At 40.3% G+C, this 26,655-nt stretch overlaps 1 protein-coding gene across 1 annotated transcript in view; it reads left to right on the top strand.

Moving 5' to 3' along the window:
* The window catches only part of HYDIN (HYDIN axonemal central pair apparatus protein), a 437,603-nt gene that overhangs the window by 132,539 nt on the left and 278,409 nt on the right, over window positions 1-26,655 (top strand). The window contains exons 9-10 of the mRNA XM_082606776.1: window positions 6,294-6,477; window positions 22,955-23,054. Coding sequence (XP_082462902.1) covers window positions 6,294-6,477; window positions 22,955-23,054 — 284 coding nt within the window. The remainder of the gene's footprint in view (window positions 1-6,293; window positions 6,478-22,954; window positions 23,055-26,655) is intronic.

The following is a 26,655-nucleotide window of genomic DNA, read 5'->3' as shown; positions in this document are numbered from 1 at the left end:
ATTTGCAATCCCTGCTAACCATATAATTTAATAGTGATTTCTTGTTGGTATCTTTAATCTACTGCTTTTTAAAATGATACTTCAGGCAGTGGAGAAAACTAATAAAATGGAAAACCAAACTGTTTTAATTAATCTCATCACTGTTAAATTTTGAATATTTCTTTTTACTGAATCTATCCTTGATTCCTTTAATTCCATTTGCAATTTTATCTCCTTCCATCCTCCCTGAATTAGCTCTTTTGCTGCTTTCATTGGAATTTATTTCAGCCTTTTTTATTTGTCTCTCCATTTTCATTAAAGATTAGCCCTGGGAAGCTTCAAAGCTTTGTTTAAAACCAAGTTAGTATGTGATAAAAATAAAAGTCTTAGGTCTAGGGAAACCAGGCAGAAATCCCCCAGTGTGCTGTCCCTAATTGAATCAGAAGGAGCTGTGACAGTGATAGAACACAGTGGACCAGAAGCTTTATCATTCAGACAATGAGCTTTAATCACCAGATTGCCACTGTGCCATCTTTAAAAAGTAATAAAAGAAAAGCCTTTCCTGCCTAAAAACTTCATTTTGCCTCATGGTATAGATACCAGTAGTTTAAAAAGGCAAGAGGAGACTACTCATCCATGGTTTCATGTCCTGATTCTTCAGCTGACACGTATGTACCAACAATCAGAATGGTCCAGGCATGTTTAAAGATAAGATAGGAGAGCAGGTACAAATAAAGAAACAGCAATAAAAGTAGTGTTTCAATATCCTACTTGTGCTGTGGGCATAATCTATTGGGGAGAATGAGTATATACTATCAGAGGGAAAGCCAGCTTTAATTTCAACTATGTCTTTGTGTTTGACCAAACGTATAGCACGTGATTGATGCCATGCCTATGTCCAAAAAGTATTTATGGAAGTTAATTTCAACAGTGCAACTCAGGAAAAATTCAAACCAGTTGCTATCAGAAATGCTTAAGGTATAGAGAATATAATTTCAAACACACGTGGGTGGGCTTTCGCCCCCCCACTTCACCTTCTCCAACACTCATGGCTCTATCTCTGATATTATCCTTGAGTCTTATTCTTCCTTTTCTCTTGCATTGTCTTTCTTTCACTGTCTCTCTTGCTCTTTCTATTAGTGCCCCTAGCAGTTTTTTTGTAGCAAGGGAACAATATTGAAGAGTACTTTCATAACCATAATTGGAAGCCCAATTTTATCATCTTGGATCATGCCTCTCCCTTAAACAATGAAGTTGAAGAGTGACTTCAGATATCTAAAAAGAATACCTTGCTGTGTGTGGGTGACACACAGCGACATAACTCATGTTTCTGCAAACTGGATTGGTTGATCTAAGTGAAGAGTCTATTGAATATTCTGTCCCACCCCTCTCCCTACCCCTCTCTTAGGGCCAGATGCCTAATCTCTTATTTGACCAGGTGTGTCTTCTCTCCCGTGCCTCTCTTGTTTCTTGATACATTCCCAAGCATGCCACAAGTTTCATATTATTAGCCATGGATTCTTGTCCTGGATGTAACCAGCCACGAAACGCCCATCCTTTCAGAAAGTAAAGCAAAGAAAGAGGTTTGCTCTTTACTGAACATTTGGTTCCTGTCTTTGGATAGCTGCCCCTTTGGTGGGTGGCTGTGCTCTTGCTGTGGGTGGAGGCCCTCTCCTCCTCCCTGTCACAAACCCTTAGGTTGTCTCTTAGGCTCACATCAGTGGCAGATAAAGCAGAATGTTCTTGGATAGCTTTCTTGTGGGCAGAGGTTTGCTCATCACTGAGAAGCAGCAGTGAGCTCTTTAGCTAATGGTATAAACTCTCTCTTGAGCTCCCCAGCAAGGCCAGTGCAGGAATCCCTGGAATAATCTTTTTTTGTGTGTGTGGTATGTGGGCCTCTCACTGCTGTGGCCTCTCCCGTTGCGGAGCACAGGATCCGGACGCGCAGGCTCAGTGGCCATGGCTCACAGGCCCAGCCGCTCTGTGGCATGTGGGATCTTCCCAGACCGGGGCACGAACCTGTGTCCCCTGCATTGGCAGGGGGACTCTCAACCACTGCGCCACCAGGGAAGCCCCCCTGGAATAACCTTTTTAATGTTTGACTCTCCTGCTCCTAATGGTGAGCAACCTCTTCCTTTTCTCCTCTTCCTTCAGCAGCCTCTGTAGTTAACGTGTAGAACAAAAGGTCCACATTTGTCCTGAACTTGGAACAAAGATGATCTAAATGGGCTCATGTATACTTTGAGAGATTAAAGTTTCCCTTTGCAGCACCCAAATGACCTAAGATTTTAAAACTTCAGTGTATATTTTTAAGTGAGACTCAAGAGCCTGCCCACTGCTTTCCAGTTATAACATGGCTTAAAACTCATCCCAAGGCATTCAGCTACAGGGGTTGCTCCATGGTGGTTTCAAGAATTCTAATTGCTTTAGTATTATGGATGTCCTCAAGACCCTATTCCAGCCATCATGGTTTCTTGTTCTCCAGCCTCTTGATGATGTTCCTGAGCAAAGACTTGGACGTCTCTTCTCCCAGTGGGGGAATTTCAGCCCTATTGAGCCCTATTCCTTTCTGGCAGTTTATAATTTCCATTCTAGGAAGGATGACTTCCTCTCTGCCTACCAAAACACGTTGGTACAAACCTTAGGACACATGTCCAGATTTGGGGACCTCGGGCTAATCTCAGGCTCCAGACTCTGACAATGAAGATGTTACTTCCCCTAGGAAGAAGTTCTGGGCTTAAAATTTTTTTCAATTTTTTTTAAACCTTAGGAATCAGATATAAGAACCTTTAAAACTTATCTTTTAGGTCTCTCCTGATACTTTTCTGGGAGTTGCAGAAATTAATCTCTTCAAAAACTGGTGCTGAATTCTTTCCTCCTTACTTCTTCTGTCTTGGCCTGAGGGTTTATAAAACATCCTACAAGATTCTTTCATCCTCATTTTCATCACAGTTTATATAATATTCAGAGACTCGGCATGGGCATTTGAGGATTTCTGCTCCCTATTTCTCCATCAAGGTCATGGCCATTGTCTCAATAGCAACTGCTCTAATTCTAGATCTGCTCTGTGCAAGAACTGTAGAATCCTCAATCGAGCCCCCCCACAAAGTGATCAGCATGGATGTGTTCCAGAACATTCCAGTGTTGGAAATGACATGTTTCTCTAAATAAATCAGTTTTATTTGAGCTTTGAGCCTGCCACCCAGGCTCCAACTTAATCTCAGTTGTGGTTGGGGAGCCCTTCCCTTTCCTAATCATAAAAGAATCTGAAGACTTGAGTGGTACCTGATAAACAGGAAGAGGACCTCTAGGCCTCCTTTTATAACAGGCATCACAGAGTTGCTGTGTGTCCAGGGTCACACAGTCCATCTGAAGGTGGATGGCTCCATCCTTTCCTTGCCAGGTTTGGACATGGGAGTATTTCTGCCAACCATGATGGCCAAGGTTCTTAGTTTTTAATCTCCTCAGCATCCAGTTATCACCTCTTGGGGGTGTTGTAAAGGAGCAGGGTGCAGGTCTCTAGGAACTCAAGATGAGGGGCAGTACTAGTTCAATGCTACTGTACTTGAGACACAAGTGTTCCCCATTGAGTATAGTCCATTAGCTGGACTGTAGTTGATGCCTGAAGGTGATGGGTATTCGGGCTAGCAGACCATTTGCAAAATGGGTTAAATCCATGGTTTTACTGAAAGAGAAGGTTGGTGTGATATTACACTCTCTGATGAGAGGTCTCTTGGTCTGTAAAACAGAATCACCTCTGAGTATAAGAGACCATGAGTATCAGCACAACAAGATGGCAAAACAATAGACAGGTATATAGAAGTCCTTGTTGGAGTCAGCCCAGCTTAAGGTGGTGTTACACGTTCCCTTCTTAGACTCTCAGCCATGGCTCTAATTCTGCATAGAGGGCAAAGAGGATGACATCTGGTGTCCCCCCCACCACCCCGTGCATTATACAGCTGTCACTGATTCAAGAGCCCCAACAGCGTGGGAGAAGAGCATCATTTGGGAATTTTTGTTTTCTGGTGTAAGGGCTGAGTTAATCATACTCCTCAATTCATAGAGCATTATCATCCTTGGTCCACATAAAGCATTTTATCCCCACACCCCATTTCCATTAACCCCCCTAAGTAAATGTAATGTATATGACTCCCATTATTTATTTAACCAATACTTCAATCCGTTACATCAAATTTACCCACTTTTTTTAGTATTATTGCTAGAACTTTGATGAACCTCTTTGTTGCTCTTTATTTACATCAATGATTGTTTTTTTTTTTGAGAATTTATTCCTAAGGAATAGATATCAATAAATTCCACTTGCAGGAATACATGGTTTCCTTTCTTTTCTTTCTGTGGACTGAGCTGTCTTTAATTTGCCCTGCCCTGCCCAGCAATATAAAAGGACAGCTGCTCTGGTTACCTTGTACACTGCTTCCCATCTAGCAATAAAAAGGGAGCACAGAATGCTTTCTTCCTTGGGACCAGAACATACTGAACCTATTTCTTTGACTTCTTTATGCTATGTGACCAAAGGATCCTGAACACTAAAGTTATTTTAAAAAGAGTTATTTGACACTGCTGAGCATGTGGTTTGTGTGAAGTCATTTAGAAAATAGTTAGAGCTGGGACTGGAATTCAGTGACCCTAGCCTCTCAGTCAGTACTCACATTACTAAATAATTTATCTCTCACCACTGGTAATACCAGTAAAATGCTGGGAAAATGGTCATGTATCCTGGGAGGAGATGAAATTCAGTCTTCAAAGTTCAGGTGAAGTAACAGACACCAGGAGTAATGTGAGCATAGCCTGAGTAATGAGTAGAATGTCGGGAAGGCTGCTTTTCTGACTTATCACAAGGGATATGAAGATCTAGAAAGAGAGAGAAAAAAGGACATGTCTCCAGGTGTAGTCTGAGCATTTTATAAGCTTGACAGCTTGGTACTTGCCTGCGGTTGATACAGGGAGAAAACTGGCATTTATTGAACGATTGCTTTGTCCCAGGAACTACACCAGGTCCTTGATCACATTTAATTCTCAACATATCTTTATGATGGAGGAGCTCCTGTTCTTTCCATTTTATTGATGAAGGCACTGAGGCTTAGAGGATTTAAGTAACTCCTGAAGTCACAGAGTGAGTAAATAGATAGTAGAGTCAGTACCAAAACCTAGGCGTTGGAACTTCCCTGGTGGCGCAGTGGTTGAGAATCCACCTGCCAATGCAGGGGATGTTGGTTTGAGCCCTGGTCCAGGAAGATCCCACATGCTGCAGAGCAGCTAAGCCTGTGTGCCACAACTACTGAGCCTGCGCTCTATAGCCCACGAGCCACAACTCCTGAGCCCGTGTGCCACAACTACTGAAGCCCATGCACCTAGAACCCATGCTCCAGAACAAGAGATGCCACCGCAATGAGAAGCCCGCACACTGCGACAAAGAGTAGCCCCCGCTCGCTGCAGCTAGAGAAAGCCCGCGCCCAGCAACGAAGACCCAATACAGCCAAAAATAAATTAATTAATTAAAAAACAAAAATAAAAAAAGCTCTAGGGGCTTCCCTGGTGGTGCAGTGGTTGAGAGTCTGCCTGCCAATGCGGGGGACACAGGTTCGAGCCCTGGTCTGGGAAGATCCCACATGCCGCGGAGCGACTAGCCCTGTGAGCCACAATTACTGAGCCTGCGCGTCTGGAGCCTGTGCTCCGCAACGAGAGGCCACGATAGTGAGAGGCCTGCGCACTGCTATGAGGAGTGGCCCCCACTTGCCGCAACTAGAGAAAGCCCTCGCACAGAAACAAAGAGCCAACACAGCCATAAATAAATAAAAAAATTAAAAAAAAAAACTCATCAAATCGTATTCTTAAAAAAAAAAGAAAAAGCTCTAGGCCTTGCTGGCTCCAGATTCTGTTCTCTAGGTAATAACAGCTAGGAAGGAGTTCAAACTAAGCAAGTGTAGAAGAAATGAAATTGCACTTAAAGTGTGAGAGGCAGGGTATATGTTAAATATTGAAAAAGCAGCCTGGAAAACACAATTACCTAAAAGAAAATATTTGTCCAAATATACTAAGGGCTCAGGAGTAAGCAAATGTGCATTGAGTAGGACAGGAAGCCTGGGAGCACTTCTTGAAGGAAGCGAGCTGAGGTTCTTGAGAGGTTAAAGTACAAGGTCACTCAGCTGGTATATTATAGATTCAGGGCAAGGAAGGACCACCCCAAGGTCATGGGTGAGACTGTTCCCAAGAGGATGGGCTGGTGGGGAGCCCTTTACAATGTTCTTCATGGGAGTATCAAAATGAATCTCATGTTTCTTGCTTTTTTTTAGGGTCTGTGATGATCTTATCAAAGAGGAAAAGAATGAGACCGATGGGTTTCTTGAGGAGTGCATTATTGATCCTTCACTCCAACAGCGTCTTTCCATTCTGTCTCGCACCTTTGAGAACCAGAGAAAGCTGGTTCAGGCAGATAGCATGCTCTTCTTGAATAACATTTTCAGTGTTGAGCCTCTGGTAAGCACATAAATACAGTCTGACCTTACAGTAAATGTAGTGGGGATGCAGGGCTTAATTTGATGGGATTACTCACTCTGAGATTGATGTGGTGAGTTCCAAGAGCATAAAGATTCCATCTGAGGAGCCTCATCGTCATTATGAGACAGTGAATGAAGATTAATAGTAAGAACACTCAGAGGTTACATTTATAGGTCACACTTTATATGCACCAGTCACTGTTAAACACTTCATATATATTACATACTTTATCTTGTTTGTATATATATTATCAGTTGTAATCAGTCCCCCATTCTACAGATGAGGAATTTAAGACTTAGAGAAATTTGATAACTTACTCGAGCCCAAACGATTAGTGTCAGTAGTTAGAAATTTATCCCTGATTAGCCTCACTCTAGAGCAGGGTTTCTCAACCTCTGCGCTATTGACATTTGGGGCTGGATAATTCTTTGTCCTGTACATTGTAGCATATTTAATAGCAGCCCTGACTTTTACCCATCGGATGCTCGTTGTGATAACCCAAACTCTGTCCAGATGTCAGATGTCCTCTGGTGGGCAAAATCACTTGGGTTGAAAACTGCTTTGTCCTTAATTCACTCAATAAATACTTACTGAGTGCATGTTCTGTACCAGGCACTGCGTACGTACCAGGCATCGATGAACAAAACAGACATAGTCCTTGACCTCAATGTCTGTCTAGTGAGAGCTGAGCCAGAGTTAGAACAGGATCTGTCTGATTCCACAGACGAAACGTTTTTTTTAGGTGTACAACATAGTGATTTGATATTTTTATAGATTATACTCCATTTAAAGTTATTACAAAATAATGACTATTATCCCCTGTGCTATACAGTATATCCTTGTTGCTTATCTTTTTTATACATAGTAGTTTGTATCTTTTAATTTCATAACCCTGTCTGTCCTCTCCCCCTTCTCTCTTCCCATTGGTATACACTAGTTTGTTTTCTATATCTATGAGTGTGTTTTGCTGTTTACATTTGTTTGTTTTATCTTTTAGATGATAGCAGATAGTATTTGTCTTTCTCCATCTGACCTATTTCACTAAGCATAATGCTCTTTAGGTCCATACACTTGTTGCACATGGCTGAATTTCATTCTTTTTTATGGCAAAGTAATATCTCAATGTGTGTGTGTGTGTGTGTGTGTGTGTGTATATATCACATCTTCTTTATCTGTTCATCTATTGATGGACATTTAGGTTGCTTCCATATCTTGGCTATTGTAAATAATGCTGCTTTGAATATTGAGGTGCAAGTATCTTTTCGAATTAGTGTTTTCCTTTTTTTCGGATTATGTACCCAGGAGTGGAATTGCTGGATCATACAGTAGTTCTATTTTTAGTGTTCTGAGGAACCTCCATACTGTTTTCCATAGTGGCAGCTTCAATTTATATTTCCACCAATAATGTACAAGGGTTTCCTTTTCTCCACATCCTCTCTAACATTTGTAATATGTAGGCTTTGTGATGATAGCCATTCTGACAGGTGTGAGGTGATATCTCATTGTTTCTTTATTTTTTGATTTGCATTTCTCTAATAATTAGTGATGATGAGCATCTTTTCATGTGCCTGTTAGCCATCTGTATGTCTTCCTTGGAAAAATGTCTGTTCAGGTCTTCTGCCCATTTTTGTGTGTGTGTGTGTGATACGCGGGCCTCTCACTGTTGTGGCCTCTCCCGTTGTGGAGCACAGGCTCCAGACATGCAGGCCCAGCGGCCACGGCTCACTGGCCTAGCCGCTCCGTGGCATGTGGGATCTTCCTGAACCGGGGCACAAACCTGTGTCCCCTGCATCGGCAGGTGGACTGTCAACCACTGAGCCACCAGGGAAGCCCCTTCTGCCCATTTTTAATCAGATTGTTTGGTTTTTTTGATATTGAGTTCTATGAGTTGTTTATATATTTTGGATATTAACTCCTTATTTGTCATGCCATTTGCAAATGTTTTCTTCATTCAGTAGGTTGTCTCTTCATTTTGTTGATGGTTTCCTTTGCTATGCAAAAGCTTTTAAGTTTCATTAGGTCCCATTTGTTTATTTTTTGCTTTTATTTCTTTTGCCTTAGGAGACAGATTTAAAAAAATATTGCTATGATTTATGTCAAAGAGTGTTCTCCCTATGTTCTCTTCTAGGAGTTTTATGGTTTCAGGTCTTACCTTTAGGTCCCTAATTCATTTTGAGTTTACATGGTATAAGGAAGTCTTTTAATTTCACTCTTTTACATGTAGCTGTCCAGTTTTCCCAGCACTGCTTATTGAAGAGACTGTCTTTCCCCCATTGTATATTTTTGCCTCCTTTGTCATAGATTAATTGACCATATGTGTGTGGGTTTATTTCTGGGCTGTCTATTCTGTTCAGTTGATCTATGTGTCTGCTTTTGTACCAGTACCACACTCTTTTGATTACTGTAGCTTTGTAGTATAGTCTGAGGTCAGGGAGCCTGATACCTCCAGCTTTGTTCTTTTTTCTCAAGATTACTTTGGCTATTAGGGGGTCTTTTGTGGTCCCATACAAATTTTAGGTTTACTCGTTCTAGTTCTTTGAAAAATGTCATGGGTATTTCGATAGGGATTATATTAAATCTGTAGATTGTTTTGGGTAGTATGGACATTTTAACAGTATTAATTCTTCCAATCCGTGAATGTGGGATATCTTTCCAGTTATTTGTGTCATCTTCTATTTCATTCATCAGTGTCTTATAGTTTTCAGAGTACAGGTCTTTCAACTCCTTGGTTAAGTTTATTCCTAGGTATTTTATTCTTTTTAATGCAATTGTAAATGGGATTGTTTTCTTGCTTTCTCTTTCTAATAGTTCATTATTAGTGTATAGAGAATCTACAGGTTTCTGCATATTAATCTTATATTCTGCAACATTACTGAGTTCATTTATTAGCTCTAGTAGTTTTTTGTTGGAGACTTTATGGTTCTCTCTATATAGTATCATGTCATCTGCAAATACTGACAGTTTCATTTTTTCCCTTCCAATTTAGATGCTTTTGTTTCCTCTTCTTGTATGATTGCTGTGGCTAGGACTTCCAATACTATGTTAAATAGAATTTTCAAGAGTGTGCATCCTTGTCTTGTTCCTGATTTTAGAGAAATAGCTTTTAGCTTTTCACCATTGAGTATTATATTAGCTGTGTATTTATTGTAAATGGCCTTTATTATGTTGGCATATGTTCCCTTTATACCAACTTGGTTGAGAGTTTTATCATGAATGGGTATTGAATTTTGTTGAATGCTTTTTCTGTACCTATTGAGAGACGATCATATGATTTTTACCATTTGTTTTGTTAATGTGGCATATCACAGCAATTGATTTGTGTATATTGAACCATCCCTGCATCCCTGGAATAAATCCCACTTGATCATGATGTATGATCCTTTTTATATATTGAATTTGGCTTGCTAATATTTTGTTGAAGATTTTTGCATCTGTATCCATCAGAGATATTGGCCTGTAATCTTCTCTTTTTTTGGTAGTATCTTTGTCTGGTTTTGGTATCAGGGAAATGGACTCATAGAATGAGTTTGGGGCTGTTCCCTCCTGTTCAATTTTTTGTATTAGTTTGAGAAGGATAAGTGTTAACTCTTCTTTATATGTTTAGTAGAATTCTCCTGTGAAGCTGGGCAGTCCGGGACTTTTTTCTCTTAGCCGTTTTTTGATTACTGATTCAATTTCAATACTAGTAATTGGTATGTTCAGATTATCTATTTTTTCCTGATTCAGTCTTGGAGGATAGTATGTTTCTGGGAATTTATCCATTTCTTCTAGGTTGTCCAATTTGTTGGCATATGACCATTCATAATATTCTCTTATGATTGTTTGTATTTCTGTGATATCAGTTGTAATTTCTCCTCTTTCATTTCTTATTTTGTTTATTTGGATTCTGTCTCTTTTTCTCTTAATGAGCCTGGCTAAAGGCTTATCAGTTTTATTTATCTTGGTTTCACTGATCTTTTCTATTGTTTTTTTTTCTTTTTTTGGTCTCTATTTTATTTACTTCCTCTCTTATATTTATTATTTCCTTCCTTCTGCTGATTTTGGGCTTCGTTGTTTTTCTAATTCCTTTAGATAGTGGGTTATGTTGTTTACTTGAAATTTTTGTTTCTTGAGGTAGGACTGTATCGCTGTAAATGTCCCTTTTAGAACTGCTTTAGCTGTGTCCCATAGATTTTGGAAAGTTGTGCTTTTTTTTTTTTTTTTTTTTTTTTTCCGTACGCGGGCCTCTCACTGCTGTGGCCTCTCCCGTTGCAGAGCACAGGCTCCGGACGCGCAGGCTCAGCGGCCATGGTTCACGGGCCCAGCCGCTCCGCGGCATATGGGATCCTCCCAGACCGGGGCACGAACCCGTATCCCCTGCATCGGCAGGCGGACTCTCAACCACTGCGCCACCAGGGAGGCCCGGAAAGTTGTGCTTTTATTGTCATTCATTTTGGTGTATTTTTGCTTTCCTTTTTGATTTCTTCATTGATCCATTGATTTTTAGTAGCATTTTGTTTAGTCTCCATGTGTTTGTGTTTTATCCATTTTTCTTCCTGTGATTGATTTCTAGTTTCATACTGTTGCAGTTGGACAAGATGCTTGATATAATTTCTATCTCTTAAATTTGTTGAGACTTGTTTTGTGGCCTAACGTGATTTATTCTGGACAATGTTCCATGTGCACTTGAAAAGAATGTGCATTCTGCTGTTTTTGAGTGGACTGTCCTGTAGGTATCTGTTAAGTCCAGCTGGTCTCATGTGTCATTTAAGGTCACGGTTTCTTTATTGATTTTCTGTCTGGATGATTTGTTCATTGATATAAGCGGGGTGTTAAAGTCCCCTACTATTATCATTGTAAATTCTTCCCCTTATGTCTGTTAATATTTGCTTTATATAATTATGTGCTTCTTTCACAGACCAAACTCCTGACCACTCTGCCCCACTGCCTCAAAATGAAAGTAACCAACACCTTCTGTGTTTACTATCTGCTAGGCACTGTACATTACCTTAAACTTAGCAAGCATAGGGTTCTGTGAGGGTAAACACAGCAATAGGAGTTGAGAAAACCCACAGCTAGTTAGAGCTGCCATTCAAACCTGTTGGAGAGAAGACATGGGCACAAGGACACATTAGAATAAAAAGTCACTTGTGAGAAGTGCCATTGACCTGTACATACCAGTTTTCCCTAATGCTGTACTTCCAAATTATTACAGTATATAACATAGAAAAGGGAGTCCATGGCTAAATAAGTTTGAGAAACACTGGGTTCAATATTGCTTGAAAGGTTTATTTGCCGTTAGACTTATAAAAGTCTTTCATATTATAATGAGCATTATAAATCTCTTAAGAGGGAGCCTTCTCCTTGGAGATATCCTTTGGAACTAGTATTTAGTGGGACTTGCTGTGTGAATCACAGGTAAAGACAGACAGTCAGGACACTAGTTCAGAGGCTGAGGTGATTATCATAGGCTAAGAAGTTAGAGTAGGCTTTTTGAGAGCAGAGCCTTGAACCGGGTCTTGCAGGATGGAACTTTTGGAAAACAAAATTGGGGGTGTGCATTGCATGGTTCATTCAGGGCTCCATTAGTGGATCAGTTTGCTTGAAGTAAAGGGTTCATGTAGCAAAACAAGGTTGGAGATGTGGCTTGAGGCTGAATCTTCTCTCATGTCAGAAGACTATCCAGGGCTCAATTGAGCAAAGGGATCTTCAGATATAATGAGTTAGCCCAGAAAGAGGTTAAATCAAGGTGAGCATACAGTCTTGGAAGGACAGGACATGCACCTATAAAAGTAGGTCATGCCCAAAGATGCTGAAAAGATCAGGAAGGCATGACAAGTCCAAGCAAGTAAGTTGCTGAGTGAGGCAGAGGCAGGGAGGAGCAATCAGTCATGGCAATCTTAGACATGGCTGGTAAGGTCCAGAGTGTAGGCAGTCCAAGATTCTTCCTAGCTGGTACGGAGAATCCAGGCTGATGACTGCTGTCCTTTTCTCATAGCCTTCTGGGAGTGGGTGACTCTGGGATGGCAAACATTGGTGGTGAGAAGGAGGTGGGAGGCCTGCAGGTAAGGCTTGTGTATTTCAAATTCAGAAGTAGGAAGACTGGGCTTACCTCAGGTTTCTTCTCATGCACGAAAGCCAAAGCTTCTTGCTGCAGATATGTGTGTTAAAACGTGGCACTCAGGGCTTCCCTGGTGGCCCAGTGGTTGAGGGTCCGCCTGCCGATGCAGGGGATGCTGGTTCGTGCCTCGGTCCGGGAGGATCCCACATGCCGCGGAGCGGCTTGGCCCGTGAGCCGTGGCCGCTGGGCCTGCGCGTCCGGAGCCTGTGCTCTGCAGCGGCAGAGGCCACAGCAGTGAGAGGCCCGCGTATCGCAAAAAACAAACAAAACGTGGCACTTAATATGATTCCTTTTGAATTCTAGATAGGAACTGAATTGGGCATTCTTATCACAAGGCATTTTCTCACTATTAGAAAGAAAAACATTTTGTAGAATAATGATACACAGAAATGATACCTTTTTAAATAAATGAGACTAATTTCATTTATATTATGTGAAAAAAAAAACCAGGAAGGGGATAATATTTGCTTAGTACATAAGTGATGTTTATGGCATCTGTAATAATTTTGTCTTTTCTGTACAGTATTCAGGTTTTCTTCTCATGTTATTATTCATTAGCTGATACTTGATCATTTTTGCAAAATGAAAAATGAAGGCATGAATTTTTCCTAGTGTCATCCTTAGTGTTTTTCTGGTCAGAATAACAGAACTCAGTGTCAGTTATACTGATATATTTATTGATGTTAAATTTCCTTTTTTCCTACTTAAAGATCCTGATAGTTTTATAGAAATACAGTTCTTGTGAGTATAATATAATCTTACCTTGTAAATTACTTTTGAAGGTATTTGATGGGAAAATTCTGTAATTTCATTAGCTTCTTGACTCCAATGTGAACTATGCGTATTTTCCACTATTGAGATTTTGGTTTTATGATACAGGTAAATACATTCTGTAGTATTTTTGGATGATAGAGTTGGGAAAGGGTTTATAGAAGAGATGAGATCTGAACTGAATGTTGGAGGAAGGGTAAGATTTAATTAAATAGAAAAGAAGAAGAAGGATGTTTCCATTTGGAGAAATTTTGAAAACAAAGAAAAGGGAAACTTTTAATAATAGGTTCATAGCATATTAAACAACAATGAAATGATGGATTTTTCTGGAGCAGGTGGTCATGGAGAATATAAGAAATGAGACTGAGAAGGAGAGTTGGCATATCTGGGCTGCCCTGGCAACCCGTTACACTATAGCCGACTGTCTCCCACATTATGTTTTCTGTAAATACTGGATCTGAGGGGCGGTAGTGTGTGTTCCTTGCAAAGGGGAATTTTGTGCTCAAATAAGTTTGGGAAATACTGGTTCAAGAGGAGGTGACTCTCAAAGGGAAAAGTGCAAACAGTATTTCCCCAGGACGAGAGACCCCTTTTCCCACACAGTATCCACCGGAGTCAGTGTTGTGTGGATCCTAGTTTGGTAACTGGTGCTGAGGGTATCTGAGACTCACTGTAAGGTTTGGATCAGGAACAGGATGTGTTCAGGGTGTTTTAGAAAGATTATCATAGCATCAGCTTGTGGATCAAATTGGAAGAGGATGGTTAGAGGGTGGGATGGGTAGTGCAGGTCAGGCAGGGGAAATTCACTAGTGCAGGGAGGGTCAGGGAAACTGAACATTTCTGCAGGCAAGTGGAGGGTAATGTGTGAGGGTGACACTGACCTGGAACAGCCTGGTGATGGTCGGAAAGCAAAGGAAATGGCAGATGTGAGAGATGCTCAAAAGAAGGACACTAGAGTGCTTTTTGACTGACTGGCCATTGATGGTGAGACATGGTGAGGAATCATATGTCTTCTCAGATCTGAACTAGAGTGAATGGGAGAATTATGATGTCTTTGATAGCAATTAGCAAGTCAGGAGTCCTGGGTTTAACTCCTAGCTTTGCCAATGGTGAATGTGACCTTAAACAAGCAATTTGATCTCCTTTGGCATCAGTTGCCTTTTACACAAAATAAGGATATTTGGGAATGTTGATCCTTTTTAGCTAGTAGGTTATGATTCTCCAGTTTGAGAACAGACTCTGAGATTGTCAACATCAGGGAGTGCCTTATCCTTATCTGTATCCCAGGCCTAGCACAGTACCAATTAATGGGTGGATGAAGGAAGGAAGGAAGGAATGAACAAATGGAAATCAGTTAATGATGATGATTTTGGCTCTGAACATGTTGAATTTGAGATGACGCTAGATGTCCAAATAATTTTGGAATTGCAGTACTTGTGGGATGGGAATCAGGACTGGAGGTGAGTATCCTTTAGGGGTCTTCATGGAAGGCATGAAAAGCGGATGGAAATTTTAAGAGCAGAGCAAAGAAGGAAACTTGCAGTGGGCCCAGGACAGCCCCCAGGTGCTCATCTTTAGAGGCCCTGCAAAGAGAGGAGAGGCTGTGAATTCACGGAGAAGGATGGCCAAGAAGAGAACCAGACAGCTGAGAACTCGCCAGCCTATCCTACATGGCTTTCTACCCTATTATGCCTTGTTCATCACCATTTTCTACTGAAGGATCTTCTGAATCTTGCTCACATAGAAGATCAGTTATGCCAGATAGCCACTATTTAATTTCTGACATTTGAGCTATGCATCAGCGATTAGTTTTTTTATTAGGATGTGATTCCTTTTAATTAGCTTCTTGATACGAGCTGAGTTCATAGTAGAAGCAGAGATGATTAAAACCAAGCAGTGCCACCTACTGATCAACAGTCAATCTCTAATTGACTTCCTGTTCAAAAAATAAAAATAAAATTGAAGGTTGATGCAGGGGTTTAGAGACTACCTTGCTTTCTGATGGGCCCTTCAGCCCCTGTGTCCACCAGGAAGGATATTGTCTTCAACTGAGGTAAACTTAAAAAGTAAACAAACAAACAAACAAACAAAACCCATGTTACCTTAGGGTCTGAAAGGAAGTAAGAAATGATATGCTTATATTCTCAGACCTATGTCTATATATCTGGTTCTTTAAATGTGTCAGCCAAAACAAAGTTTAGTTTAGCCCTTATTGTGTTCTTTGTGTATTGAGTGTTTTATGGGAACACTGTTCCTATTTTAGAGGCTCTTTCAATTTAAAGCAAGTAGATTCAAGATTAAGAGGTCAGTCACTGTCCTTAAATTGTCAAAAAGTGGTGATGGGTTTGAATTTAAATCACATTTTATTTATGTGATCATGTGAGAAGTAGTTTGACTCAATGCTGTAAGAATGTCTGATCCAAAACTCTAGAACTTCAAGTTCTTACTCTGTTCTACCACCACTTGGCCACTGGTTAATTCCACTGTCTTCCCATCATGCTCATTGCCTACCATTGCCATGGGGTCTGTTGGAAGAACCTTGAGGAGTTATGCTGGGGCATCTTTGGTACTGATGTGGTCACAGAGTGCAGAAGTGGGAGTTTGTCTTTTGAGAGACCCCAGACGTGTTCATTGAAGATGAAGGGGGTGGGCAAAGACCCAGGGAGAAGGCATTCCTGGGCAGATAAAAGAAAATGGGCTGGAAGGAATTTTTTTTATTTGGTAGTTTATTGATATTCTAATAGTAACCATAATTGTTGTTCTAGTCATTAAAGCATGTGCTGTATTACTGCTATTTTTATCAAGTTCCTCATGTCCATTCTTTTGATAATGTCTTGAAATATTAATGTAATTAACCTGAAATTTCCCATTTATTCCTGACCTAGGGAAGGTAGTAAGTTCTACAGAATACTGATCATTTCTCAAGCCACTTGCATCCATATAGTTTTCTTCCCCCTTTGGAAAAGAATTGTGAAATTTAGTCTATTAGGCATGTTTTGTGCCTTCCAGAAAAACAAGTGGAATTGACTACCTTCAGAAATACAATATTCTATTTTACTAGATGGACTTTGGCTGTACAGAATTTTGACAGTCTCATTCTGTTATTTCCTCTACTTAGGTCTCTTGGGTACCCTGAGGGAGAGAGAGTCAGAGATAAAAAACACAATTGCGAGAATTGAGAGGCAGAAGAATGTTACAGGGCAAAAGAGAGAATTAAGCTTTCGGTTTCCATGGGCATCTAGGAGTCCTCTGAGAAATCACAGCATAGGTGTGCTAGCCTTGTTCCTGAACTCTGGTACTGCTGGCTGAGGTCACACTTTTAAGATGCAGCAATTTTCTGAACATTGAACGCTTGATATTTTCTCAGAAATAAGGGTCTGAGAATTTAAAGATCTCTGCCCAAACTGGCCCTAAATGATTGGCCGACTGACATCAGTGAGCAGGGAAGACATTTCTGCTCCTTCATCCAGAATCCCTAGGGAAGCTTCAGCGTAACGTAACTAAGCCTTAAAAGGGAGAGAAAGTTGATAATTTCTTTATTGCCATGTAAGTAACAGTAAACTATGCTTTGTCATCACCTAAGCCTGCGGAAAGCATGTGGTTCAGCAATTCAGACTTTGAAAGCACAGCTCGAATTTAGTTTATGTTTCCCCACTCGGCATAGCATGTGAGCTCAGCAGAACCAGGTTGGGTGGGAGCCCAGGTGGCCCCCAAAGAGGAGAGACCTAGCTGTTTACGGCAACCTCTTCCACTCCTTGTACCCCTAGTCGTGAGTTACGTTGCAAACATGTGGGCGCTGACTCCTTGGAAAAGGACGCCGGAAAGGAGAAAGGAGGACAGGGATCTGCTGAGAGCAAACTGTCCTTGACAAGTCACGGCTCTTCTGTCGGTGTGGTTTTCCCATTCTTCACCCTCCCTTTATTATTGTTTGTCCTCTCAGATCTTTGTGCTCAGATTAGAGACCCAGTGGAGGTGGAGGGAGGCCCAGGGAAGTCTTAGAAACAGCAAGGTTCCTTACGGCTCATTAAATAAATTAAGACCCTTCGTTGTTGGAAGAGACGCATGTCTGCTGTCTCCAGAGAAAGGCATGAGCATCATGCGTAACTACCTCAGCTCTGCAAAACCTCACCGGAATTTTCACCGTACATGGGTTGGAGTATCTCACCCAAGATAGAACACACCGTTTGTGAAACTTTCTCTGACAGATGGCCAAATCTTAAACCCCTCTCTTAGAAACTTTTCTGGTCATTATTTTAAGAATCAAAACTTTACTAAATTCACAGTTTCTAGTCCTAGGAGGAGATGTACTGGACGAGAAAAATCTCCTTGCATGTCATGTGCCAACTCAATCTTTTCTCTCCATGATAATTAGGATAGTTTACCTTCAGTTTTTTAGCTTCTATTTTTCCCCTATATCTCTTTGAGACACTTCTCTTTGCCCCAAGTGACAATAGAGAGCCTCCCCCATTGATCTGAAAGGTGCTACAAGAGCAATTGTGGGTAGCGACACAGATTATAGCTTCTAATCAGCGCTTTTATTTTTTTCTCTTATTGATTGATAGAAATTTGACTTTAAGAGGATGTTTTTATTTCTCAAGAGAAATTCTTTAAATTTTTCTTAAATATGATAAGATAGCTGAAAAGATTTGATTATATAGTCAAGAATATTTCCATTTTGGTGGAACATGATGGAACTCATTACACATTATAGCTGCTTTTGAAGTCATTATTCACTGAGCTTGTTCTGAGCTGGCTGTACCCTACCCCACCAGGATAGCTTGATAAAGATCCTCCAATGCATTTCTCAAGAACTGCAACATACTAATGTTGACTATATCATCCACAAGAACCTCCTGTGAGTCACCTTCCAAGTTACCTGAATGTTTGAGTACGAAGAGTGTCCTACTATGTTCACTAGACAGGAACACCAGGTCATGCTGGCTTCAATGAAGCCTGATTGTCGGTTGTAGTGTTTTTAAATTTCTCCTGGCATTTTTAAAAAACAATATGAGAAAGGTGAGACCTGACATTCTGTTATAATTGCAGTAGGGTTCAGGAAGTTAAAGAACAAAGTATTATAGAATCCCAGCTCTGCCACTTACTATTGATGTGGCCTTGGGTGAGATACTTAACCTCCCCGTGCCTTGGTTTTCTCATCTTTAAAATGGGGATAGTACTACTTCACGAGATTGTAAAGATTGAACTAGATAATGTATATCAGCATTTTAACACAGTGCTGGGAACATGAGCTCTCAGTTAATGGCTGCAAATATTATAGTTTGGAGTTATATACAGTTCAGTCTTGTGTCTAATCTCTTGTCAGATTAGAGAGTATGATCGGAAAGTGTAACATTTGAGTGGGCAAACGTTTAGATTACTCTTCTAAATGTAAGTTGGGAATTAAAATGCAGCTATTTTATATGATAAATTTAGGCCTCGAGTCATGTTGTAAACTACTTTCCAGATAAACAGTTCTAGCACTTTGGGTTTTGATTTTGCAAAATTTTCAGAAATAATTCTTCATTGGAAGGAAGGAAGGAGATGGGTAATAGGGGGGGAAGATAGGTGATTTTAAAAATATTTTTATTTAAAGATTTTCAGTAGAGAATTTTTTTTTTTTTTTTTTTTTTTTTTTGCGGAACACGGGCCTCTCACTGTTGTGGCCTCTCCCGTTGCGGAGCACAGGCTCCGGATGCGCAGGCTCAGCGGCCATGGCTCAAGGGCCCAGCTGTTCCACGGCATGTGGGATCTTCCCGGACCTGGGCACGAACCCGTGTCCCCTGCATCGGCAGGCGGACTCTCAACCACTGCGCCACCAGGGAAGCCCAGAGAATTTTTAAAGAGCCTCTTTAATCATTGCCCATATAATTTTTAAGGAGATCATTTTAATAGACACCTTTCTCATGATCATATCAATGACCTATCATGAACCATTGGTGACATGTTCATAGACAGCTTTCAGAAAGTCTCAGAACTGTCCCTTTCGAGTCACTTGGTTGTTTGTGTTCCAGAAATTCCATTTCCAGAAATATTTAATATTGGGGCAAAAACTGCAAACATGGGAACTAACTTTAGACCTGAAAATTCAAAGTTGATTCCTTCTAGCAGGTCACTTGATTAATAAGTGAAAGGCAGTCATGGGTCTGAGGGAAAAACAAAACATTAAGACCAAGAAGGAAGATAATTACAGTAAAACTGAAGGCCATTTGGACAATTATTTTCAACAAACAAGACAATGGTCATTTACAGATTATATTCTCCATACTCATCTCTCATTTGGAGCAGGAAAATGGACAGTGATGGGAAAGGAGTCATATATGGAAGGAAAGCAGAACAGCAGGGGGTTCTGTACGATGAGGCTGGTTTCACAGGACTGGGAGGAAAGGATATTGATGTCAGAGCCAGTAGGGAACATTCTGAATGTTTTGGCTCTCAGAAAGAAAACTTTAGAACTGAGCAATAAAGAAAGAAAAATTATTTTCAGAGACATAAATGACATGGAAGTTAACTTCAGAAGTGTGGGAAAAGTAATATGAAATGTATCAAAGATATATAAGTAGCAGTGGGATCATGTTAGGCTGATTGCCTGTTACTGGAGTTTGCTCTCTCTGATTTGGTAGAAAATGCTATAGTGAATTTTTGCTGTAAAGAAATTGAAGTTCCTTAACTTTTATTTTAATCCCAACTGAAAAATAAAAGTGTCCTTCTGCATGTTCCTAACTCCTTCAAATGACCTAATATTGAAAACATCCCTCTGTGGGAGGAAACTGAATGACCACACTTCTGTTTTTATAGAAACACTCAGCCCTCTTAATGCACATTACCTGATACAAGCCCAGGAGAGGTTTTAGCATAGGATTTGTCCTTGAATTGTCTCCGGGGGCTCAGTAAAAGTCATAAATTACTACGTCTTAAGCACAACAAAACAGCTGCAGCCCAGGATAAGAAAGCACGGCACCCACAGTCCCATTCTCCCAGTCTGAAGAACGCCATGGAGGAAGGGCTTCTCAGCCTCCAGGGGGCTCCATATAAGACAGTCCGCTCCTGGATCCACTGCTCCCTCCTCTTGGAGGTTCTGGTTGCTTCTCTGTAGCATGTCTGTCCCACCGTTTTCCAACCCACCAGTCTGATAATCAGACTTCTTTGATGATGGGATGTGCAAGAACGCTTCTGGGATAGAACTTAAGTTTGTTGCCTTCTTGTATGCACATGGACCCTGGATTTTCTTGTGTTTGAAAGTGGTCTGGCCCAGCTCAAACCGTAAGGCCCTTGAATTTTCACACATGTACCGAGCTTATCTGATTCCCAGCATATCCTTTTTGGGGCATTTCTTACCACTCTGGTGAGACTTTTCTAGCAGAGGTTTTCTAGGGATCCAAGATGGCCCCAGTGGTCAGTTTGGATAGGAACAGGTTAGCCGTGTCCATTCTACACTTCTAAACAAAGCAGAGCCTAAACCCAGCAGGGGAATACATTTGTCTCATGGGTTAGGAGTAAGGCCAGGTCTTTTGACATTCTGAGATGGACTACCCACTGATACACCAGTGAATGGATCAGCCACTTTTTCTGCCTGGCCTCTCTGCTCATTCTGGCCACGAGTGTTCATAGCACTCCATATCACTAGAAACCCCCACAAATCAAAACGGGCCAGGTAGTCGCTGTTTATCAGAATAAAACAGATACCCGTTTCAAGGTTTGGAAAAGCGCCACGGTGAAATGTGCAAATAAGCAAAAGTGCTTAGGACTTCCCTATGCCCTGCAGGATCTCAAAAGTCCGTGTCACCTCTAAAATTGTATGACTTTTGTGGTTCCAGTTGAGGAGAAAATGGCAGAAGTAGACTGCAAAGATGAATAGGCATTTGCCAGTAACTACACAGTGTGCAAACTGAGTGATACGAATGATTCAATAAATACGTTGAACACTTACTATGAGCCACTTCTGGTTTAGGTGCTGGAGATACAGCAGCACCCACCCTCATGGAGCCTTCATTCTAGTGGGCTGATGTGGAAGTGAGAGCTCCTGGGACCCACATGACACCCACAGCCCTCACTGCTACTACTTCTTTTTTTTTTTTTAATATTTATTTATTTATTTGGCTGTGCCAGGTCTTAGTTGCGGCACACAGGATCTTTGTTGCCACGTGCGGGGTCTTCGTTACAGCATGTGGGATCTTATTTCCTGACCAGGGATCGAACCCAGGCCCCCTGCATTGGGAGTGCAGAGTCTTAACCACTGGGCCACCAGGGAAGTCCCCCTCACTGCTGCTTCTTGGAGGCTCTGTGCCCTTCATGCTTCTGAAGCAGGGCGATGTTGCCTGAGAAGCACGCTCACTAGGCTGTTACCTTCGTAAGCAAACCCACATTGGCTCTAGTTTTCTGTTTTCCCCATCTTGTTTGACGTCTGCATTTTAAACGACTTTGCTCTCTGCTTGATTCCTTACTCCAGCACTATGTTCAATTCCAGCCAAACTGGAAATAGAACATGCATGTGGGACTGTCTGAAACTGGATCCTAATTATTTATCAAGTTGCCTTTCCTTAGTTTTCTATTTAGTTGGTAGGACCATTTATACATTTTTGGATGTGCTTATCACTGACGTTCTTGGCCTTATTTACAAAAACCATAGGAAAAAAACACATTTTCCCCCTAATTTTTCTGATACTTTCATCTTAGTCTTTCCAAGTGGCATAAGAATAACATCAGTCATAGCAAACAGTTATTTGCTGAGCTCTTACTGTGTACTGAATGTGGGTCAGAAAGCATTTGACCTGCATGATCCCTCATCAGACCTTAGGAAACCCTTTGAGGCAGTTGCTATAGCATCTCCTTTTACAGCCCTGAAAAGTTACATGGTTAGTACAAAAATATTTTTCAAAGGATATCTCAAGGGGATTCTGATATGTGGTATGTTGCATTACAGTTTCAAAACTTGGTTTTCTTATTGTGACTTTTGAGTAGTTTGAGTTAAAATGAGAAGTAATATCACACTGGATCAGAACCAGGGTTTGATCTGGCCATTGTTCTGCCTCGGGCCATTGCCGTTTTCACAGAATAAGAGTATTTCCTTATGCTGTCACTCAAAAGTTTGGAATGGTTTCTCCATCAAGTGAGTTAGATACTTCTTTCCCTGTGGCCTTTCTGGACCTTATATAGATAAGGCACAGCACTTATCACGTATATTTCAAGATATTTGTGTACATTTTTATCATCCCTCTGAGGTGTGAGCTCCATGCAATCTTAGACCATACCTTTCTTCATCTCTGAAGCCCAATGCTGGACACACAGTGGCATACAATGAATGTTAATTGAATCCACAAATTTTAAAAATGCCCTAAGCACCCTAGTTTCCTTTAGTAACTAATTATATATTCATGAACTCACTGAAATGATCTTTGAAGCTTGTTTCCAACTTGTACCACCTCTTAACAAGTAGTAGAAATTTCCTATCTGTTGGGTAAAATTGTGCTTTCTTTTATTTGTTGTCAAAATATTTCCTTCAAATTTCCTGGAGTTACAACAACAGCATTTAAAAGCAGTGCATTCCCTCCATCATATTGTTTTTTAATGATTGTTTCACGTTTTTAGGAAGGTGATGTCTGGCCCAATTCATCAGCTGAAATCACTGTGTACTTTAACCCTCGGGAAGCCAAACTCTACCAGCAGACTGTTTACTGTGACATTTCAGGTAAAGACTTCTTCTGTGTGGTAAACTCAGGTTACCAAGTGCCTAGAGCATAAAGTGATAAAGTGTATGTGTGTGTGTGTGTGTGTGAGAGAGAGAGAGAGAGAGAGAGAGGGAGAGAGGGAGAGAGAGAGGGAGAGAGAGGGAGAATGTTCTGGCTATGTGCAGTGTATGATATCAATAGGGGAATGATGGAGTCAAGCTAGGCATGTCACACTTCTTTCTAGTACAGATCAAACTTTGAAGTGCATTACAATTGTGGTGTGGTGGGTGGGGATGGGAAACCATGGGTCTGGGTTACCCTTTGATTTTTAGAGCAGTAAGAATATTACTTGACACCAATTCTCACAGTATTATATCACAATGTTATATTTTGTTCTTTTTATAGTATTTGGCTACTTAATATTTTCCTTTTTAAGTTTTTATCATAATAATGCATGCCTAGTGAGATGGGAAGGCAGCCTGGCAGTGGCCAGAGCCACAAGGAGGGTGTAATAGTAGGGTGACAACCTGATGGCTTCAGGAGGTTGGATACATATAGAGGAGTTAAGCAAAAAAGTAAATATATTGAGGATAACAAGAGCCAGTATTTTTCACTCTTGGAGGGAGGAGATACAAATATGGGAAGGAGGAAGCCTAAGATGAGCCCTTTGGTATTGGAATGGAATTGGAGTTATCACTGTGAACTCAGGGTTGATAATATGCATGGATATAGAAATAAATATAAATGTAAATATATGTATATGTGTATGTACATACATATGCTTAATTCCTAGCTATGTTCATTGAGATATCATGGAAGCTTTGAGACCCTAATAGCAATGAGCACAGCTAGCACCCAATGCTTGGTTTCTAAATCCCACCCTCCACTCAAAAGGAACCTTGAAGAATTGCTTGATTCTAGAACTGAGGCAGAGAAAGAGCAAGATGAGCCTGGAATATCCTTTTGTGCTGGAAAATAAGGAAATGCTTAAAGAAAGACAGATATGTCAAAATGACACAGAAGCCAGCAAAGAGACTCTCCCTGACCAAATTTGGAACAAGTCGAGAATCAAAATAAATAATGACACTAATAGATTATAATCAATTGAATAAACAGGAATCTATGAATCTACTCAATAAAATTTGCCATTTGGCAATCATAGTAATAACCATTTCTGGTGAAAACCACCAATGGCTTAAAAACTAATAGGTGAAAGGGAGGTGTGGAACAGGCTTTAGCATAGTCTCAAAATATTCTCCCTCAAAATACTTACTAATCATAAAGAGAAGAAAATTAACTGGTAGATGTCATCTTAGTTAATACCAGCAAATAGAGCAAATCAATGTCGTGTATCACCCGCTAGGATGCAAAGAAAGCACAGCATGTCTTCAATGATATTAGGACCAAAATACCTACCTTGGGTCTAATAACAAGCAAGCATCAGACTAACCCAAATTGAAGGACAAAATGAGATGACTGGCTTGTAATCTTCAAAAAATATCAAAAAATTTAAGAAGAAAAGACTGAACAACTGCTCCAGATTGAAGGAGACCTGGGAGACATGACATCTGGGTGCAACATGTGAGCGTGGATTAGATCCTTTGCTACAAAGGGGATTATTGGGCAAAGAATGTATAGAAGTTCTTTGCACTACTCTGGAGACTTTACTGTATCTTTTAAATGTTTCAGAATTTTTTAAAAAGCTGATGCCAGTAAATAAGTAAAGCATGCATATAGTAATATTATGAAGCTAAATAGCAGTCTATTTCTCCAATACTGCTTCCAAGAAGTACTTTTACGTGTTTCTTGTGGTGGTAATTTCCCTTGCTGATTCTATGCTTATATGGCTGTTTGTTGATTTATCAATTTTATATACTACTTTTGAGTCCTCAATATGAAAGATGAAGACTTAGTTCACCTCTGTCTCCTCTTACCCCTTCCTGGGCTTATAGCTTTATAATTTACATGCAGTGTACAGTGTACAGTGTATTTTGGTGTACAGTTCTGTGAACTTTGGCAAACCTAAACAGTGATGTAACCACCACCAAAAGCAAGTATAGAGTATCTCCATCACCCCATAAAGTTTCCTCATGCCCCTTTACAGGCAATTCTATCCCCCACCTTAGCCCCTGGCAACCCAATTATTTTTATTGTATTTATTTTATTTTATGAGTTTTATTTATAGCCTTAAATAACTTTTATTTATATACTTAAAACTATAGTTTTGGGTCCATCCGCTCTACAGTATCTCTGGATGTATAAAGATATTGGAACCCCTAACCTGCCCACTGCAGTTAACCCTATTTCTCCCTCTTCTGTGAGTTATTCTACTTTGTGTTGTCATGGTTGATAACCACGTTCAAGTCTTCTATTTTGTCTGCATAAATTTTATACGCTGAAGGGTCAAATTGTATTCTGAGATTACATTTTATATTCTGTTGGTTGAGTGTTCTGACCCTTAGTCACTCAAAGAATGTCTTTAAGGTCTGTATCTTGTAGATTCTCTTTCTTTACTGTCCACCACTTTTTCATAACTATACCTTGTTTTAGCTTACTTCATAATTGACTTGACTCTTTTGTACAGCTTTTGGTATTTTTCCCCCCTGTGGTTTCTAATTCCTCATTTCTTTATTCCTATCTAATTTCAGAATTAATGCTCTTCTCCTTGAAGACATTTCCTCAGAGCCCACCAGCTTTTTATTCTAGTTTAGATCAGTTACCTCCTGCACAGTTTTTATCCAGGAATTTTTCTTTAATTTCCATGTGTGTTCCATTATATCTTTTGACTCTCACTTTGCTCAAGTAACTTCCTCAGAAAAAATGTATCTAGGTGGGAAACTTTGACCCTTGCATGCAAGAAAATGTCTTGTTCTGCCTCCATACCAACTTGAGAGTTTAGCTGACTGTAGAATTCTAGGTTCAAAATAATTTCTCCTCAGAACTTCGAAGCCATAGTGCCAACTTTATTGTAAAAATCCAGAAGTTTGAAGGCCACCCAGTTCTTCTTCCTTTATAGGTGGCCTGGTATTTCTCTCTCATATTTTCTAGGGTTTTTGTTTTTGTCCTTTTTTTGTACTTGGGGTCTGAAAGGTCATGAAGCTGTGTCCAAGAGTGAGTTTTTCTAGTTGGTTTTCTTCAGCTTTCTATGGGCCATTTGAGTCTGGTTACTCATGTGTCCCTTCCAACTCTGGGAACATTTTTTTTTTACATACTTTCCTCCTTTTTCTTTCTTTTTTTTTTTTTCTTTTCATTTTATTCTTCTGGAAATCTTAACATTCCAAAGTTAGACCTACAGGATTGATTATCTGTTGTCAAACAACAAGATTTTAATCCTCAAACATGAATAATAAATAATATTAAATGCCATTTAAAGCAATTAAATAAGGATGCCCAGAGAAATACTGACATTTATTAGTCAGAAAAATCCAGGGTAGCAGGTATGCATTCATAGGGTTACTTCCAATGTCTTCTGGTCTGTGGTTATCTGTTTGTATATAAGAATAAGAAAATGGGTTTAATTTTCAGGGTAGCTAGTGCTACTTACTTCTGTTGTTTAATATGTAGGTCTCCCAGGAATATAACCATGTTGATTTTAAACTTGGGGGGAGAGTAATAAGAGTA

This window comes from Mesoplodon mirus, assembly GCF_964341445.2.
Source record: "Mesoplodon mirus genome assembly, chromosome: 19".
Taxonomy (NCBI): Eukaryota; Metazoa; Chordata; class Mammalia; order Artiodactyla; family Ziphiidae; genus Mesoplodon; species Mesoplodon mirus.
Note: the sequence above shows the minus strand (reverse complement) of the source record. Positions and strands in the feature narration are given on the sequence as shown.